Source organism: Watersipora subatra, chromosome 4 (genome assembly GCF_963576615.1).
Source record: "Watersipora subatra chromosome 4, tzWatSuba1.1, whole genome shotgun sequence".
NCBI classification, from domain to species: Eukaryota; Metazoa; Bryozoa; class Gymnolaemata; order Cheilostomatida; family Watersiporidae; genus Watersipora; species Watersipora subatra.
Genome location: NC_088711.1, coordinates 36,325,253 through 36,346,535, shown reverse-complemented (window position 1 = coordinate 36,346,535; position 21,283 = coordinate 36,325,253). Strand labels below are relative to the sequence as shown.

At 35.3% G+C, this 21,283-nt stretch overlaps 1 protein-coding gene across 4 annotated transcripts in view; it reads right to left on the bottom strand.

The window, feature by feature from the left end:
- The window catches only part of LOC137393177 (galactose-1-phosphate uridylyltransferase-like), a 31,354-nt gene extending 10,071 nt beyond the window's left edge, over nt 1-21,283 (bottom strand). For 2 of the 4 annotated variants that reach the window (XM_068079613.1, XM_068079616.1), the window contains exons 1-6: nt 21,152-21,225; nt 19,805-19,872; nt 11,086-11,218; nt 5,991-6,236; nt 2,563-2,753; nt 1,291-1,347 (exon numbers count right to left, since the gene is read on the bottom strand). In XM_068079613.1, the coding sequence (XP_067935714.1) occupies nt 1,291-1,347; nt 2,563-2,753; nt 5,991-6,236; nt 11,086-11,110 (519 nt within the window). In that variant the 5' untranslated portion in view covers nt 11,111-11,218; nt 19,805-19,872; nt 21,152-21,225. Of the gene's footprint in view, nt 1-1,290; nt 1,348-2,562; nt 2,754-5,990; nt 6,237-11,085; nt 11,219-19,804; nt 19,873-21,151 lie in introns of all 4 variants that reach the window. The other 2 variants (XM_068079615.1, XM_068079614.1) reach the window with 2 other exon arrangements.

Here is a 21,283-nt window from a genome sequence, read left to right as displayed (position 1 = left end):
GCATCAGTGTCGCTTTGCCCAAAGGAGCGTACAAAATATAGGCAACATTAGCATCTCTTCACCAGTAAAAGGGTTAAATTTATCTTCCCAAAAGTCTAACTAACTAGTCAAAGAATACAGCCTCTATTTGAACGCCACCTCTAAAAAAACGCCACCATAAAAGAAGGATTAAAATCCACACTCCATTGCATTCGAATAAATGTTTCATGGTATATGCAAACAAGTGCCTGCCTTCATTATCCTCTGCATTACAAGTTCTACAACAATTATATCAAAGCACCTACTATCACACACACACTTGCCTTGTAACAGGCCAGTTAGACAGCTAAAAACCATTAGAGCCACAAGATGATGATCTATGGTTCTCATGTAAAAGATGGAATGCATAAGAGTATAAAGTCCTTCAATGGCATTTATATTAATAATTTAAAAGAGTACTTTTACAGCGATTATTCCTACTGTTTCCTTTGTGATTCTCTAATCTAAAAGGCCTGCTGATGAGTTATTTAACAGAGTAGAAATATGTATGAGTTCTCTCTAGAAATGTTATGCCTTCTAGTTCTGCATATCTAGCAATGAATAAACGGTAGGTTTATTGCTTGCTTGTTAGCCTAATAAAGAATATGTTTATATACACAGACTATCATGTATTGCACTTACATGTAGTTTATTGCCACTGTTACCTCAAGTTCCCTTGTGCAATATAGGTAAGCTGGTCAGCATCGCAATTAAAAGGCTGTTGAGAGCACACAACTCCCGCAATTACTTCACATAAGTGCACCACAGATAGCTACTCAGTCTGAGTAAAAGAGTTGCCCACCCATGCTATTGCTGAGCGAATGGCCACCCAACTGGTAATCTAGCCCCACTTTACGAACAGTAGTCAGGCTTTTCTGCCCTTGCCACAACAAGCAAAATGTGTCCAACTGTGATATGCCACTACACTGTGCGTTGCAGCTGGTCAGTACCATAGCATTGAAGTTATTCTCCCCTGAGAATTGTTAATAAACTCAGGACAAAAGGAAAGAGATTCTACCCAGGGATGGAACACACCCCAAGAATTCATGGCTTACTTCCCTTGGTAGAATCTACTGCAAACTCTCACAAACCACCTTTGAAATCCCTGAAGAAAACAAAAGCAAGTGCATACGACCGACCGTGATAGCAATTCAATATTAGCGTTGTCCTTGGTGACACGTAAATGCCAACTTAAACAGCTAAGGACTAAAAACCACCCAGCATAATGCTGAGCTGCATGACAACAATCTAATATACCTAAAGGGTATGTACCTGACAGTGAGGGTGTGGATTGGAACAGCCCATCATAGCACCTTTGTTCTCAAAAATCTGAAACAAGCAACAGCTGAGCATAGTGCCATTGAATTACATAGTAGGCGGTCACCGTATAATTGTATATCATTAGACATGACCACACACTGCAATTGTTTAGTTGAATGGCCTTAATCATTAACATGATCAAAATCTAAATTCTCCAAAATCATGGACTGTCTAAAATTAACCTTGACCCAGTATTATGACTAGTGTGAGTAAATCCTCAAAGATTGAGTACTTCTACTTAACTTACTGCAAGCAGAGGCTGTGCTGCTTTTTAAAAGCAGCATTGCACAAACAATACTCTGTTATCTTGGCTGGACATATCTGAGTCTAGTGGTAAGGTAACCTAAATGACTGGAGACATGCCCAGTTGCAGAGAGCAATTTTAGGTTGGATGACATTTTTGTCATCCACCGGTGGCCATTTAACCCCAACGTGTTGTTTGTGGGTCGGGTGTTCTAGACCCCAAGGCAACAGTTGCACTCAACTATAACTAGTAGGCAGATATTCAATACAAAATGATAATTAGTTAGACAAGTTATGACTGAAACAAGCAGTGAGCTGAAGGCAGTATCTCTGCACTTGCTGTATTCCACACCTAAGCAATTACACATTCTTAACATAAAGATGCTGATGTAATTGTTAACTCATTATCAGTGGAATTAAGGAACGGCATTCCTTGCATTTACCCTGCATTGACAATATGCTTGAACATTGGAAGATTCACGTTAAAATATATTTTGTATGAGAATGAGTCAGAGCTACGGTCATGCATGCTGCAGAGTTAGCCATTCTTGCTTCATATGAAAAACTTGTACATTGAAGCAAGTATTCTCATTGTATTTAATTCAATTCTTCACATAACTCGAAAATGTAGTGATAAACGCAACACTTCAGCATTAGCATTAAAATAAATGCATTATATTAAACTTATATAACCCATACATTTATATAACTGTGACTTGTTAAAGTGTACATCTATACAACTGTACAACTGTATGCTAGCACAACTGTTAATCCATTAAACTATATCCGTACAGCTGCATGTATGATGAATAGCACAACTGTACAACTGTATACCTGTATATATCCATATAACTAAGTATCCATTAAACCATATCCGTACAATTGTACGCATGACAAATAGTACAACTGTATATCTGTACAGCTACGTATCTGTATAATAGATATAAAACCCAGCAACTGCATAAACAACGTCAAACTTACTTGAACCCAAATGTACTTTTTGCCGAGTTCTTCGTACAGCTCCGCCCACTTGTCTATGACTCTTCTGACTTCATCGTGTGACATCAACGCAAGAGTAAGGTCGGAGTGAGGATGGAAGCACATGACCTTGCAGTTGCCCTGAGCACCAGACATCGTAAACAAGCCATCATCTGATGCTGCCAGAGAATCTGCTGAAAACGCATATAGCTAGAGAGATAGACGTACAGTAAACTCCGGCATACAAGTCGAAAATTTGACATCAAATTTCAAGCTTAAAAATCCATCTTCGATTCATACAACGTCCACATTCTTCATGACACGAATTCGAGTAACATTCAACTTCAGAAAACCATCGCAAATCTAAATTACATGATATGATGATTTATTTATAAAATAGTAAAATAGGCCTACTAGTAATCTTACTCAACATGAGATGGATCAAACACAAAGTTAAATTCTTCATCAAATAAATTGTCATCACTAAGATTATTTTTTAAAATAACGTATTTTTTGAATTTAATGCTATTTTCGCAGTATCTGCCTACAAACCTATACTTTGGTAATCCATTTGACACATCCACTATTGTCCATGAATCATTTTTATTGTACATGAATCACAATTCCTGACAGAAATCTGTCTTGTGGCTTGGATTATTTGTTGAAAACATACGTATTACCAAAGATGGCGGTTTCGTTCTATTGGCGAGGCTTGGTAATTGGTAATTCACCATTGGTGAGGCTTCTATTGGTACTTCACCATTCAATATGATGGTGAAGTTTTGTTTTTCGTGCTTTGTGGTTTTCACTAGAGCTGTTTTCTTTCGCTTTTTTGTTAATTGTTGTACGTAGTGCCGATAGCACAAAAATCATTTTTGAATACCATTTTCCCAGTTGCGTATTGCCCGCCTCTGATGCCAACTGAACTATTAGCAATCAAACGATTTGAGCCAGAGAAGAGAGTCGACTTATACGGCAGGTACATGTCAAATCCAGGATTTTTAAATCAAACTTTAGGCCTAGACTTATATGCCAGAATTTACGATATGCGAATTAGGTCAAGCATAGCAGAACATTTCACATGTGTTATCTTTGCACTGAGTGAATCCTAAGGAGTTGAATGGCAATAAACTTGCATCAGAACTGTTTTAAATGACTTACAATGTATTTTTGAACAAGTTTTTTTGTTACAAGTACGAGCTTTCGAGATGACTGTTCTAAAATTTTGTTATTATCGCAAAATATGTATTTCAGTGCTTTGTAAGCTTTTGAAAGCATTTAGCATTGATTTGCTTTCATAAAAACATTAATATTTAGCAATGGTACTATATAATATATTTATACAGAGGAAGTAGCGCCTACCAAGCTGTAATCGATAATACAGTAACCCTCCTACTTTGCATAGGCTATGTTCCAGACCCACCCGTGAAATAGGAATTTACGCATGATAAAAACTGATTTTTTCAAGTATGAGCCACAATTTCAACACTTCAAAAAGCTTAAATCAGTTCCTAAATTTTTGCCATTACTATGCATGTAATTACACGCATGTGTGTCCTTGTACATGTGACATACTTGTATAGTACATTGTTTACACAGTACTGAAACTATGACTGGGGCAAGAAAACAACGAGGTAAAGTCGATGCTACATATTTTTTAGCCAATCAGTGTCAAGATAGCAAAATGATGGAAAGTACTTATTGGTGATTCACTGTAGGTGAAGGACGGTCAAATTACACTCAATGCTTGAGAAGCGATCTCGGGCTATTGTTGGAAGAGATTCTATTTATATCGCTGACAACAATCAGCTAGTTGCTAGAGAAACTTCATATGAATAGACTGTGCATTCCGTATTCATGCTTGGTTCTGTGCACATTGTGTGAGTTTCACAATTAAGTAGATGAATATAAGTTTTCCTAATTGACTTTTAGTTAATCTTTTAAATTTTGTTTCAGCATTTCTAGGCAGAGAATTCGCTTTAATGCATTAGTATTAGACTTGCACTGTTTTGAATATTCGTGCATGTTCATTGTGAGACAGAAGTCACAAGGGTGTAAATACATTAGAGAGGAGATAACTCTCAGTTGTCCCAATTTATAACTCGTGAAAAGCTTCAGAGATGAGACCGACAGCGCAATACTATGGAAGCCTCAAGCGCAATAAATGAAAGCCTCGGTGGTTAAAGTTGTGAAGCAGCATATTACTGTATTATGTACATGTAATATATTTATAGATACAAAGTATCACCCAGTAAGCTCTCAGCAATGATCATATGATTACTGTAGTTACATGCACTCCTAAGAATCAATCAACTGGTCGTGCTAGGTAATAGCATTCTGGAATGTTCAAAGAGTGCTTAGGGCTTTAGTTAAAAAGGCAGTTATGTCAGCAGCCACATTCTGGCATGCGTTTGTGACTAGAGTAAAAGTACAGAGTTACAGCAGCTAAAAGCAACATTCCAACAATGACGATGCTATGTTGTTGTATTAGATCACAAGCTAAAGTGTATCAACCCGCAATCATGTAGTACCTAAGGCTAATGATAGCTCACTGTCATTCACACAGTTCAACTTGCTTAAATTTTATAGTGGCCTTTGTGAAGCGAAATGTTTTTAATTAGAGGCAAAGTGAGGGATCTGTTAGATGCTTGTAGGATCTAACATCTTCCTTGTAGCAACAGTATATTTTGGTTGATTTATAAAGGAGATTTTATATATCTCACTTAGTTTCATTCATTAGCAACTAGTATTGGTGTCAATTGCTAAGTTTAGTGGCAAATTGTCGAGTGACAAATTGCCAAGAGACAAATTGCCAAAAGACAAATTACCAAAAGACAAATTGCCAAAAGACAAATTGCTAAATGTGTTTGCTTCACGAGTAGCTACAATAATGATGACTTATTCAGGGTTTTTGCCACTATTTCCAGCATAAAATAATTGGAAAATCTAAATTTGTCATTGAGATTTCATGTTATCTTTTACAAAATGACATATTTTTACCATTTCATTAATGTGCAAGCTACGTGAAAACATGCACACTGTGTTCCTAGAAGGAACATAGTAGTTATTCAATGAACATAATATTATTAGTCAAAATGACGTATTTTTAAAAAAATGACGACTTTTTCAACTAAAGGTGGATGTTATGTCACATTTCTATAGAATTGCACCGGCAAGGCGAAAAGGTGGAATGTATGAAGTAAAGGGAGAGGCACGTAATCAGCTGTAGTTAATATGACAGATAAGAGAGCTTCCGTACATTTAGCACGTAGTTAAGTACTTGTTAAATACTATTGACGCGTCACTTGACAAGCAAGAAAATGCCACGCTCTCACTTCGCAGCAGATACCCTATCTTGGTATGTTACGATATACCCAGTTTTTGACCCTAGTTCATGCCATACGAGCGTGAGAATCTGCGCTGCCACTTACCAGGGTTCGGCACATCGTCTAGCAAAGCAGGAAAGTCGTTGTCAAAGACAAAAGTGCTCGTATAGTCAGGATTGATGATGCCGTTGGATCTCGTAGCCGTCGGACATAGTGGATTGTTCGGATCAAACCTGGGAATAGCAGTCACCTCAGGCTTCTCAACTTGCCCATTCCACGGTCTCTTGGCGCGATGTGGGCAGACAAGAACCCAATCACCTGTCAATGGGTTGAATCTCCGATGCGCGTGATCTAAAAGATGATGCGCTCATAGAATTGCTAAAATTACAACCAAACCTGAAACCTAGACTTTTAATCACCTCAATATACAGACTTTCCATCATACGATATGAGATGGAATTACTTATGCGACTACAGTGGGGATCGCAGGTATGGCGCAGCTTAAAATAAACACGTTGTTTGTCATAAATTCGTAGCTTGTTATGGTAATATGCATTCAATGAAAAGCTAAGGATGCTCTACACATGAATATTATTAAGCATCAACTGATACTTGCCTTTTTAGCCTGGTTTTTGTATAACACATTGGTATATGCACATTATGGCAAAAAACTCAATAAAACAAAATTAATAAACACTAACAAAATTGGCCAAATTTAACATGGTTTCTAAACATACGTATACCTACTTGTAATTGTATAGAAGTAAAATTGTGGCCTTTGAAGTATTAGTAGCATCTTAATACTAATGTGTCCAGCCTTTATGGTTTATCACAAGATAGGATAAAATGAGTGCCCAATAAATAGATTATATTTCATGAGAATAGTTTTGGTGACAAACAGAGTGTATATAAAACTTGCTACTCAGTTAGGCCTATGTATTGTATGTACGGCTTGAGATAATAAAAAGGTGAGTTTATGCCATAAATAATAAACAAACAAAAAAACTATTAGGTGGTAGTATAATTACAATGACCGCTGTAGACCTGAAGTAATTTTCCATGCATTACATTTGAATTTTTTTGAAGCTAAGTGGATGTGAAAAGCCTAGCAAAAATTGAAAATACAATTAAAAAAATAGAAAATGTAGGTACAAACCAAGTTAATTAAAACTTTACCTAAATAAAGTTAAAGTAAGTTATCCCATGTATCTACATGTATATCACCACCACTACTTGCCCAACCAAGCATCATCAAGCTCACATTTCTGTTCACCTGTTTCTCAGTCAAATATCGATAATGAACTTTTTTTCTTGACTGTAACTTTATTAATTTAGTTTCTACATATAGTTTCATTTTTACAATAAAATTTTAAATAGTTTTAAATATTGCATTTTTGATGCCATATATAACTAACTACAATAGTTATTAAGGAGTTATCGAGGAGTCATCGAGGAGTAATCGAAGAATCATCGAGGAGTCATCGAAGAGTCATCGAAGAGTTATCAAGAAGGTATCAAGGAGGTATCAAGGAGTTATCGAGGAGGTATCAAGGAGTTATCGAGGAGGTATCAAGGAGTTATTGAGGAGGTACCGAGGAGGTATCAAGGAGTTACTGAGGAGGTATCAAGGAGGTATCGAGGAGTTATCGAAGAGGTATCGAGGAGGTATCGAGGAGGTATAGAGGAGTTATCGAGGAGGTATCGAGGAGTTACCAAGGAGGTATCGAGGAGTTATCGAGGAATTATCAAGGAGTTATCGAAGAGGTATCAAGGAGTTATTAAGGAGTTATCAAGGAGGTATCAAGGAGGTATCAAGGAGTTATCAAAGAGGTATCAAGGAGTTATCAAGGAGGTATCAAGGAGGTGTCAAGGAGGTATCAAGGAGTTATCAAGCAGGTATCAAGGAGTTATCAAGGAGGTATCGAGGAGTTATCAAGGAGGTATCGAGGAGTTATCAAGGAGGTATTGAGGAGTTATCAAGGAGGTATTGAGGAGGTATCGAAGAGTTATCGAGGAGGTATCGAGGAGTTACCGAGGAGGTATCGAGGAGTTATCGAGGAGGTATCGAGGAGTTATCGAGGAGGTATCGAGGAGGTATCGAGGAATTATCAAGGAGGTATCAAGGAGGTATCAAGGAGGTATCAAGGAGGTATCAAGGAGGTATCAAGGAGTTTTCAAGGGGTTACCAAAGAGGTATCAAGGAGTTATCAAGGAGGTATCAAGGAGGTATCAAGGAGGTATCAAGGAGTTATCAAGGAGGTACCAAGGAGGTATCAAGGAGGTATCAAGGAGTTACCAAGGAGTTATCAAGGAGGTATCAAAAAGGTATCGAGGAGTTACCAAGGAGTTATTGCAGGCTGTGGAATAAACTAACGAACTTCATATAAGAATCCTGTGCATTCATAGAGGAATATCCTCTCCAGCATACCACAATTTTATTATACACATAAGGTCATGAAACGAATAACCTTCACATATTGAGGTTCAAATGTGCTAGATGTGGGTACTGCTGCCAGCAGCACTTTATCACAACAATTGAGCAGATGCCAATAATAACAACCCTTCGCTCATAATGAACCAATAAAATATTTATATAGAAAGGCTGAAGACATGTATCTCCACATCCGCTCATGCTTGGTGTGGAGATACATGTAAGCTCCTATCTATCATAGTAACTCTAATCAGATATAGCAAAGATCTACGTTATGCAAATACACACTGTGTTTCCATGCTTTGAATGGGTTCAGATTTGCTCGCTGACTACTGCTTCAATTATTTGGAGTTGCACTATAAATCTTTCCAAGATTCGCTATTTAATCCTCAAAACAAAACTTAAAGGTTGACTTGCAATAAAATTCACATTACAGTTATTTGGTATCAAAAGATTCACCATGTCTTACTCTGTTGTGTTGTAGGTGCAAAATATGTGGAAATGTGATTACAAGCTCTTAAAAGCTCAAAAGCGAAAATTAAGTCTGTTTTGCTACAATTACAATAAAATATGATTCGGTAATGATACAAATAATATGAACTGAAAAAACAAAATAAAAATCATGAATATATTGAATTAATAATAACAATTTGTGCATAGAATTGTGTGTATAAAAAAGGTTACTGTTCCACCAGAAGCTATCCATCAAAACTTTGAATACGACGATGCTGGTAGATCGCTATACTGGTACAAATGTAAAAATTGGATATCGTAATGTCTTTGTCTGACCGAACGGAGAGAGAATGTAGATGCTATTCCTACTCGAGACAATACAATTGTCCGCGCGAAAAGAATTGGCCCTGACTGCGGATTTAGCAATTGAACCTTACGAAAAACTGGAAATAGAAATTTATGACAACACGAAAAAGCATCGCGTTTCATAAAGCCAAAAGAGTTCATAAAATTTCAATAAATACGTCATTTTTGGTGTGAAAATGGAAAAGGGTCTATACGTTCTGTAGTAAGGGCACTGAATTGTAAAAGCTTTTGTAGTCTCGTGGTTAGAGAATCGGACTGCCAACTTGCGGTTGCAATCTTTGTGAGTTCAAGTCCAGCAGGATGCAAAATTTTAATAGCTATAGCTGAACATACCAAAGGACAGACAGATCGACAGAGGACAAACTTTGAGAAATATATACATATATAGATTTACATGCCAAGGATAGGTTACTCGTACGATTATGACAGAATAATTGTTGTTTTATGAACGGAATAGTGACCTTGACCTGAAAGTGAGTTTACTTTAAGGGTTGACTTGCAACAAAATTCACATTACAGTTATTCGGTATCAAAAGATTCACCATGTCTTACTCTGCTGTGTTGTAGGTGCAAAATATGTGGAAATGTGATTTAAAGTTCTTAAAAGCAAACAGTTAATTGCAGCCATTACGAAAACGCTGTAGATTGGAATCCCCTTTCAAAACTGCTCAAATGAGACATAGTTGGACACGATGGCTTCTGTTTACACTTTCACGCAACCTCATTCGTCGAAATATTTTCACAAATATACTTCACGCATTCAAGAAAACCATGTCTATTGTCCTTACGCGTCTATTTCAACATCATTGTAATGCTGTCACTTTGAGCACTGACCAATCTCAAAACCTACCGTAAAAATTCGTTTAATTTTTTAACCTTAGCTCGAAGGAGTGCACATCATCCTCTGATAAACATGAGGAGCCTGTTGGTCACATGTGATAGTCGAAAAATACTGCAGAAATTGTTCACACCATTTGGCAGAAAGTTTGGGTCACACGATCAGATTACGACTAGATGATTAGACCAAACTGAAACGAAACTGTAAAGTAGCGAGCGTCTATATTTGATATTTGATAGTTGTTTTGACACGTGATAACATCACGTGTCAAAACCATAACCGCAATGTTTGAGTACGTCATCGAAATAAAGAAATTCCAAACTACAGCGTTTTCGTGATGGCTGCGATTAACTGTTCGTTTTTGAGCTTTAAGAGCTTGTAATCACATTTCCACATGCATGTATTTTGTACCTACAACACAGCAGAGTAAGACATGGTGAACCTTTTGATACCAAATAACTGTTATGTAAATTTTATTACAAATAAACCTTTAAATAAAAATAAATTTTTTGTGTAAAGACTTATTACCCGCGCATTCAGTTAGTGTATGTATAAAGGCAAAAGGTCAAGTAGAAACAGTAGTGAACAACAGAAGAATGTTTTCTTAGTAGAGATGCACATGAGTGGTGCTGAATTTTTTTACCTCCACTGGGGCGAGCTTAACAGAGTATAATCAATTCAGATCCATCAACAGTGAGTGTTTCTATGAAGTTGAAAGACTCTCACAGCGAATGCTTTCTCACAAATTTAGCGAAATGTCATTCGGATGTTACTGTTTCTGTGATTCGAAGTAGAAGCAACTTCGAACCGATTCGACGCAAGGAAACGCAGTGATTGCGAGTATAACACACGTCTGCAGCAGCAGTAACATCGGATAATGAGAGTTAATCATATCAGGACAAGAAAATCCATAAAACGGCTAGTACAAAAACTACTGCGAACAGTTACTGCGAGTGAGACTCAGCATGGCCCAACCTTACTATAACATCTAAGGTTATTATTTGCCCAGTCCCAGTACATAACTCACAAGCAAAAATAATTTACTGCAGCTAATCCCCACACAATGCTGATAAATTAGTCACCTGATATGCATCAGCAAGGAATTAACAAACCTGATGGGTTAAAAGGAATAGACATTCCAATCTTTGTCAAGTGTGTAAGATCGTCTCCACCTCTTCGTCTTAACTGCGCATACCCAACGTGCCGCCTCTCAAGTTATCCATATAGGGACCAATAGGAGACAAGCTATCAACAATCCGTCATTGGTCACAGCATAGTTTAATCACCGGAGAATGCAATTTGCAGTAAACTCGGGTAACACAGGGATAGGCAAGTCAGGGTGATTGGCGTATGACACAATTTGTTTTGGGCAAAGCATTGCATCTGATGTAATAATTTTCAAAATAAATCTCCATCATGATATTATATAGTTATCTAGAGCACGATACTTGCACCTAAAACAAACATCAGAAATAAAACCAAGCTTCACTCACTAAATTAAAACTATTACATATGTTTGTATAGCTGTTGGAGCTAGATTTTAGACATCTCTGACACAGTGACACAATCATCAGCTTCATCTTATTGTTATACAACAGAGTTGTGAAATACTTCATCCTCAGTTTATTGGTACATTTAATCATTTATTGCTCATAAATTTCATGCCAGCGATATCGGCAAAAACCCTGAATAAGTCTCATCATTCTTGTAGCTACTCATTGCGCAAACACATTTAGCAAGTTGTCCCTCGGTCTTTTGTCACTTAAAAACTTGTCACTAAACTTAGCAATTTGTCACCGATACCACCGATACTAGCGAGTTGCTAATGAGTGCAATGCGAGAAGCGAGAGATATAGAGCAGCCAGAGCATTGGATACATAATACTTTATAGTCATAAGGCTAAGCTGAACAGGAAACGTGATCAAACATGTTATGAACTATTAAACATGATATGAATTCACAACAATATATACTATTTCCTTTAAATCTTTGCATATGTATGTCTCACGAAACCATATTCTTGCTACTTACAGTTTCACACTGCTAAGACAATCCTCGAGTAAGGAATAATAAATCGTTCTCAGAGAACATTACCGATTACTGCATAGGAGATTATAAAAGCTTATATCTTAAGCAGAAATTAAGAGATTACAGGCCGCTATTTCATGAAGATATGACACTTTTGAATATGTTTGAGTATTGTGTTAGTTAATTGTGTTGTTTAATGGAGACTTGACCACTCACTCTATATTATATCTGATGTTTGCTATGATGATCCTTTATTTCCACATGTGTTTCGATAGCCCGGTGATGTGGCGATGCTTGTGTCTAAAGGTACCCTGCTATTTGTTGAATCTGAACTTAAATGTCTTATTGTCTTTTCTATGCATTCAATAGATAAGGATGTTTGATTGTTGTTATCTCTCTTCACAATGAGGCAGCTAAACATTTACGATTTTTCATTACCTGAGGATTGATTTAGCAGAATTAAACTTCTCGTATCAAAATATAATTTTATAAAAAGTTGTGCACCAAACTTTAGTGTTTATATATATATGTATATATATATAAAATTTATAGCCGAAACAGCACTGTTTGTAGTATGAGTATATGCTCCCTTACATTGGTTCGGTTGAGTTCTCAGTGAGAGGTGTGGCACTATTAGCCTTCACGCATAGCTCATCACCTTTGTGATTTGAGCACTCTTGTGTCAGCGCATTGACTTTCATAAAGTCTGTGAGGCAACTTAGTTGTTTCATGGCTGGAAGACAACACTCATTGGCAATGGAATTTATCTCTCGTGCCTACTCTGAGCTGCACTGATGAGGCTTCAATTGCCAAATAGTACTGTCTGTAGCATGAGTATATGCTCGGTATATATATACTGTATATATGTACAGTATATATACTGTATATATCGGTATACTGTGTATATAGACTGTATATATACTGTATATATATACTGTATATATACTGTTTATATATACTGTATATATACTGTTTATATATACAATGAAACTCCGATAACTCGACCATCAAGGGACCGAAATAAAGTGTTCGAGTTATCAGAGCGTTCAAGTTATGAGAACACTGCCACAAGTGCATGTGTTATTGTATTTATCAGTACATATACAAACTATATCTAAATCAAAAGTATTGATTGCTTGTTGCAAGTTAAGGGACCTCTCATGTAATGTTTTAACAATTTTTATCAGAAAGTATAAATATTTTCCTTTTATTACTTGAGATTCGTTTGTTTGTTTTAGGTGATGTGACTCCCAGGACGTTTTCAGATTATAATAGGCAAAACCTGATCACGGTTGAAACTCTCAGAAAAAAAGACATATATGTATTTTTCTTTTGAGCGTTTTAACAAAAACCAGTTTTGCCGATTTTTCTTAAAGTTTATCTGAAGGTTACCTCGCTTCTCCTTGCTTGAGGAGGGCTATCCCCAAGTGGATGTTTGGTAAAATTAGATTTTTTGCAAACCTGTAAAAAAGTCGTTACCGAAAACATTTTGCCAATAGTGGTAATATTGACGCCTAAGAACTACTAAAAGTTGTTGTTTATCTCTATGGCTTGGAATAAAGTGATATTCTAAAGCGATAACAACCGTCTCGGACACTGTTGGGCAAAAAAACTGTTCGAGTTAACCAAGTTATGGTCGAATTATGTAAAGCAATTTATTATTGCGTGGGAACGGACCAAACAAATCCGTTCGAGTTAACCATGTGTTCGAGATATCCGAGAGCAAGTTATCCGAGTTTCACTGTATATTGTTTATATATACCGTTTATATATACTATATATATATACCGTGTATATATATATACACCGTATATATATATCGTATATATACGGTATATATACTGTATATACATACCATATATATGTTGTTTATATACTGTATATATACCATATATATACTGTATAAATATGTTATAGTCGATGAGTAAAATCAGTCAATTTGCAAAATGCCTGACATTTTCAGTCATTTTATAAATTGACTAAAAATCAGTCCATTTATTTGGCAGACTGACTGAAACATTGATATGAAGCAAGACAAGTCATTCACATCAAGTAGAGCATCAACTATCACATATATGCATTCTTATATTGCTTAACTTGCTATTGCTACTACATGCATTTAGTACTTTAAAAAATCATTGTTTCTAATAAGTACAACATATGCGTATCGGTTTGTCTTGTACTGGTTTCTGCTGTAACAATCTTAAAGTGCATTACAGCAGAAACCAGTTTGACTTATGCACCCATAAGTTGTACAGCATGAACAATGTACCCAGAGATAACGCAATAGGCTTGCGACAGGCAGTACAAAAGTGCTATTCTAGAGGGTAAGGGTATATACCTAGTGTAACTGTAGACAGAGTGGCAAGCAGTGCAAGTCAAACAAATGTAAATGTTTCAAGGTTGGAGAGAAGTGTAACAGTTGATGTCATGGAGTTTGACATTTCTGAATAAAAACTGAAATTAGTAATTTGTAAGTTATCATAATCACGATTATATGATTGTTATTCAAATGAACCCTATGCTCTAGTAGAAGGTGCTTTAATCCCTTTAAATACATGTATACCGTAAAACCTCTAATTGAACGCTACCTCTATTTGAACGCCACCTCTATTTGACCACTACTTTGACTATCTTTGATCTTTATGGATCCATAATATCAAATGATCAGTAGAAAAGTGTTCACATAATCGTATTATTAATGAATCATTTACATTAGTAACCACCAATTCTCTCATTGTCCAACTCCAAAGCTTTTCGCTTTTTTTCATTCAACCTTTGAAAGCAACACCATAGAAATAATTAATAACGGTCTCAGGCTAATAGTAGCTCCTTGTTCAATGTGATCTTAATACTCCGAAGAACATGCATATAAAAACGATTTGCAAGTTTTGGGCCAAAGGTTACAATAAAGGTACTGAAAATCTAGAAGATGTTTGTTCCATCGAATGCAACAATCAGAATGCAGCTATTCGAGCAAACGATGCAATTATTTTTGTTTTGAAAACGTTAATTTTTGTTTCTGCATGTAATATAAGTATGGTTCATTTATGTCATTTGTTCATGAATATATATTTGTAGTATTTGGTAGACTATCATTATATAACTTATAAATTTATAGCATATTATTTGGTAGCACTATTGCAGTGATCTGATCATACCATTGATTGACGCTTGTAACTCATCTTCTATTACACATAAAAAGCTAGTTTTGGCTGCAAACTGTAGCAAACATATCAATGAGTGCAATAAATTTCATGCAAATTTGGTAAATATGGATGTAAAATAAAAATGTTTTCAAATTTAAAATAAAATAAAAATTGAAAGTGCTAACAAATTTCAAAGAAGGACATAGGCTATAATACCTATTATCGCAGGTCAATTGCAAGCAATACATATATATACGCAATGCATATTTATTAAGAGATCTTTGACAAGTTGAAGGTAAGTTAGCAAATTTATTGCATCCAAAAGGTTCAATATCACTCCACCGCTCCACCGGAAAATGAGGGCAAAATATAGGATTATAGGCGGCATTCGCTTCGCTCGTGAAAGGACTAAATTTATCTTCCCCAATTTCTGAAAAGCCATTTTAAAAATACACCGCCAGCCTCTATTCAAACATCGCCTCCAATTGACCGCTACCATAGAGGAAGGATTGAAAAATAGAGCACTATGGCATTCAATTAGAGGTTTTACGGTAATTTAAATTGTTGATTACAGTTGATTACAAAATATTACAGATAACTTGTTTGCACTTATCCCACGACCAAACAGAGCGAAGCGATTGGTTGAGAGATTTATGATAAATGCACATGTGCACACAACTCCCAAAAATTATTCATCAACAATCAGACGAACCCTTGTATCCAAATTTCATTAACAAATTTAACCATCGTTTTGTAGAGTTGTTAAAGTATAATAACGATACAAAACACATACAAACCTATTTAAATATGCTACCAAGTCTTTGTAAACCGTCGTTATTATCTTAAAACTTACTCATCTGATCGGATTATACACAAATAGACAGATTAATTTGAACTTATTAAAACTTGCTAAGCCTCCCTTTTATAAAAGTTAAGACCGGAAATTGAAACGCCGAGCGACAAAGAATAGAACGATTAAGTCGGGCGCATTTCACGAAAAAATAAGGTGCAGCGCCCCACAAGTCTATAGCATTGTCGAATTGCTGAAGGTTTCGGTAATTAAGGTAGGAGTACTGAAATCGTTTCATTTTTGCCGATTTCAAATTAACTGACATTTCAGACACATTTGAGTACTTTGGTATTCTAATTGATGTCCAACGCAGTGTAAGTAAAGGAAATGCCGATGATATTTTTTCTAACGATTTTTATGAGATTACGATATTTAATTATAAGTTTGGATATTCTTCTTGATACTTTTTGATATTGTTAGCTATGACGTTTTGAAATGTAAACAAAATTGTGCATTGGTTTTCTATTATTACTGTATTACTATTACTAAGTTTGGATATTCTTTTTGATACTTCTTGATATTGTTAGCTATGACATTTTGAAATGTAAACAAATTTGTGCATTGGTTTTATACTATTACTATATTAATAATATTGGTTATTCTAATAATATCAGTGCATTTTACTTCTAATATTGGCCAATATTGCATTTCTCTTATTCCAGAGGGAAAGATATAAACATATAATCTTTTCCTTTCATTATTGCTGCTTGTTATATATAATAACACCCACACCCAGTACATTACAGCTACCATTGCAGTTATCCTATTGCACTGCAGTGCCATTTGACTGCTAATATTGCATTTCTCAACCATCAGTACCCTTTCTTTTTTCCAATATCACTTTGGTCGTGGGCTGTATGACAGTGGAATTTCTAGTGAAATAAATTATTTTTTAAATTATGTCGTTTCATTGATCTATACCAAAATCAAATGGATGTGTGGATGGCTGCCTCTTTTAATTGTGGTTCCCTACTCTACCAGATACTGCTGTCTGGCTCTAATTAATGCACAGAGTAGCCTCGTCAAAGTTAACACACCAGTAACTTTGGTAGACAGCTACCCTTTGCAACTCATCCAAGCGCTCAAGCATCTGGTTCAGGTACTTGATATTAACATCTGTTTAACTGTAGATAATCTTCATATCCTCAATCAAATATTACACACCATATTGTTGTAAATTTCAAATGAATTATTTACAAAAATACTAAATAGTAGCAAGTTAAGCAATATAAGAATGCTTATATGTGATAGTTGATGCTTTACTTGATGTGAATGACTTGTCTTGCTTCATATCAATGTTTCAGTCAGTCTGTCAAATAAATGGACTAATTTTTTAGTCAATTTATAAAATGACTGAAAATTTCAGGTATTTTACAAATTGACTGATTTTGCTCATTGACTGTAACATATATATATAATATATTTCATGTATATCGTATATATATATATATATATATATATATATATATATATATATATATATATATACATGCACATAATATATATATTAGTTTTGGCGCAAAAAAATTAACTAATTTAAATTAAATTATTGATCCAATTCATGATTTGAAGCAAACATATTTTCAGAAAAAATCATGACTTTTTATATTTTTTCAGAATTTTGCAAAAACCAGTTTTTTTAAATAAACAATCTTGTTTTGATGTGCATAACAAATCTGTAAAGACTCCTCCGCTGTCATAAATTAGCAAGTGTGATGGAGATAGTTGACTGCATGTGTAGTACGATGCTACAGAAGGACCTTTGAAGCTAGGACCTGTAAGTCTATGTAGTAAACTCAAAGCAGTATAAATGTGAGGTGACAGTTGTAACTGGTAAAGTTTTCCCACATTATTCTGTTTAATAAATGACATTACGACACCAAACTCTTTATTGCAGTCAGCTCGAATACAAGCGTCAAAGAGTTATCTCCACCTTTTGTTTCAGTCATTAAAAAATAAGTAACCTGCTTGCTAGGTACTAGAAAATCGAAAAACTTGTATTTATATTTCACATGATCAACCACATCGTTGACACCGAGGAAAATGTGCTTAAAATTTTTTTCATAGTGCCTTTTTATGTCTTCGGATTTTATTCGTAATCTGTGTGAAACTTCTAGTAGCTCTACTCCACTAACTTACATGCAGTTTACAGATTGAAATTTTATATGGCTGCTGAATGCAAGAAATATAAGAAATTTTTAAACTAAAGCATTCAAGTTAATAATACTGAAAAGCAGGTACACCAGCAATATTATGGGCTATGCAATTCATAGACAATTTGCATGAGAAAAAATTAGTGAAAAAATAAAATTTATCAAAAAGTCATTGCAATTGAAAAAAATTGATTTGAATAAAAAAATTCCTTATTTTTCCAACTCTCATATACAGTCAAACATGGATAACTCGAACTTCAAGGGACCGAGCAAAAGTGTTCGAATTATCAGAGCGTTCAAGTTATCAGAGCACTGTCACAAGTCCATATATTTACTTATTTATTAGTAGATACATGTACGTATACAAACTATAATATAAATCAAAAGCACAAATGGCTTGTTTCAAATTAAATGCTTCTAATGTAAAGTTTAAAACGTTTTCATGAAAAAGTATAGAGATTTTTCTATCACTTGAGATTGGTTTGTTGTTTGAGGTGATGTTATTGCCAGGACGTTTTTCAGATTGACATTGGCAAAACTTGATCGTTGTTGAAATGCTCAAAAGAAAAGACATTTTTTTCTTTTGGGGTTTTACCCACGATCAATTTTGCCGTTTTTTCTTGAAGTTTATGCAGGTTACCTTACTTTACCTGGGATTCGTTAAGAGCAACACTCCGAGGCAGTTCAATTAGAAGTTTTACGAGGTTTTACGGTACATTCTATATCACTCACGCTTTTTTAATAGATACTTATTGAATGTACACACGTATTCTGTGTTTAGGTCAAACGATGAATAGTTTTTTGTAGCTCAGACAACGTATACGTTTAATTACAACAATTTTTAAGACGTTTAAAACATTCAACATTCCGACGTTGATTCAACACGGAATCAACGTAGGAAAACTATTCATCACGGGCTAGCCGGGTCACACACTCAAGGATTTTCGCCACGCACATACAAAACAAAAACAACATTCGATTTTTGTTTTGTATGTGCGTGGCGAAAATCTTTGCGCGCGTGACTCGGCTAGCCCGTGCTATTCATCGTATCACAGTATAAATCAAATTTCACCAAACTTTTAGAAAAGTCGTTGACAAAAATATTTTGCCGATGGTGGTAATAACGACGCTTATGAATTACGAAAAGATGAAGTTTACCTCTATGGCTTTGAATAATATGATTTTCTAAAGCGATAACAACCGTTTCGGTACCGTTGGGCAAAAAAACAGTTCGAATTAACAGTGTTGAGTTCGAGTTATCTATAGCAATTTATCATTACGTGGGAACGGACCAAAGGAAATGTTCGAATTAACCATGTGTTCGAGCTATCCGTGGACGAGTTATCCATGTTTGACTGTATATACATAGTATAATTATATGCATAACATATATACACAATATATATACATAATATATATAATAGATATACAACATTGGTAATTTTTGTTGGAGGCAAATATAAGTTTGAGTATATTATTAACAACCAAAACAAGCACATTATTTGCATATTCTTATATTGTTGTTACCAAAAAACAACACAATGTTAAAAAAGCACCAATCTTACATTTTGTGTTGCCAGCAAGTCTTTTTTGTATTTTTGTAAGGATACAAATCAAAGAATGAGGAGGTAAAAACAGTTGGTCAACTTACTATGTTATAGGCTTTCGACTAGTTGGTTAAGGCAATAACAATCTGCCTTTATCTCCGACTTCTGCAAGCTGAACAGTAAAAAACTTTTATATGATAAAATGACTCCAAATCAAAATTTAGCCGTTAGAGCCAAAATTATCAGAATGTAACAATACCACACTTTTGATACAGCATAGACTCTTCCACACAAAGGCATGTTTTAAAACTACATAAACTTGATGGCAAAAATTGTTCACAGCCCCTTCACAGCCTGTAAATCACCATGGCTATCAGATCTTCCTAAAAAAAGGCTAATAAGTGAGTTAAATTGGTTTTTCATTGTAATTGGCAAACATGATAAATTGATAACTCTACTTACTACAGTTAATCTCTTGACAATTTTTTGTTATTGTTTACTTATTCAAGATCTTATTTCCATTTATCTAAAACGGTGTTATTTCCTTCCTCGCCAGCTTGCTAACCAGACCTACCAACCCAAGAGTGGGGCAATGCGTGAGATTTGGTTTTGGGGCAATTGATGTATCAATGATAGTATGTATAAAATTGTGGAAATTGGGGCAAAAATCTCACGCATATCTCACGCATTATCATTTTTTCTTTGGGGTGATTGCGTGAGTCTCACGCCCAATGCGTGAGAGTTGGCAGGTATGTTGCTAACTGTCAGTGGTGCTCTCAACTAGACTTCCATCAAACAGGTCGGTCTATTGTGCTTTGGCTAACTGAGATAATAAACCATGCGCAATGCTTATAAGAGAAGTTGTAATGCATATAAAAGCTATTATTGCATGACGTCTGGTCGTAAATTCTACGTTCTATAATAGATTACCAACCAGAAGGACTACAAAATGCTCCTAGCACATTTGGTATCGCCTTATGTTTATTAAACAGCTAATGGCAACATCTTAGAAGTGATATAAAGTAGGAATGTCATGAAAAAACAGCCATCTGACTTATATTGCAGTACTAAAGGCCACTAAAACAAACATTATACGTAATTAGTATTCATGTTTTCTTTGTAGACTAAAAATACAAACATGAAACAAAAATAATTAGAAGGCCAAACAAGTGAAATTTAAAACCTTTCAGGAAATCGTGTGCTAACCAATGGTTGTTAGTATTTCAACATTAAACCAACTGCATAACTACAGCATTGATATTTTACATTTTTAAAGTTTTAGTACACGAACGTGGCTACACTTTATTTTTAGTCAAGCAGCTTGCAAAATCGCTCTGGAATTCAAAACACGTATATAGCAGCGTCGTGAAATCCAAAAGATTTATCAACTTACACGAGTTTGAAAGAACCGTAAAGAAATACTATACAAACATATTATAATTAGCACTTACAATATTTAGCTCCAGCACCTTTGAACAGTTTCTCAGTTGCCGTAGGTTACGTTAGGAGGTTTCAAGGTACGCACTAATCATCCTATAGGCAATTGATTCGCCTTTTGACCTACGCGGTTAGTGATCTGACCT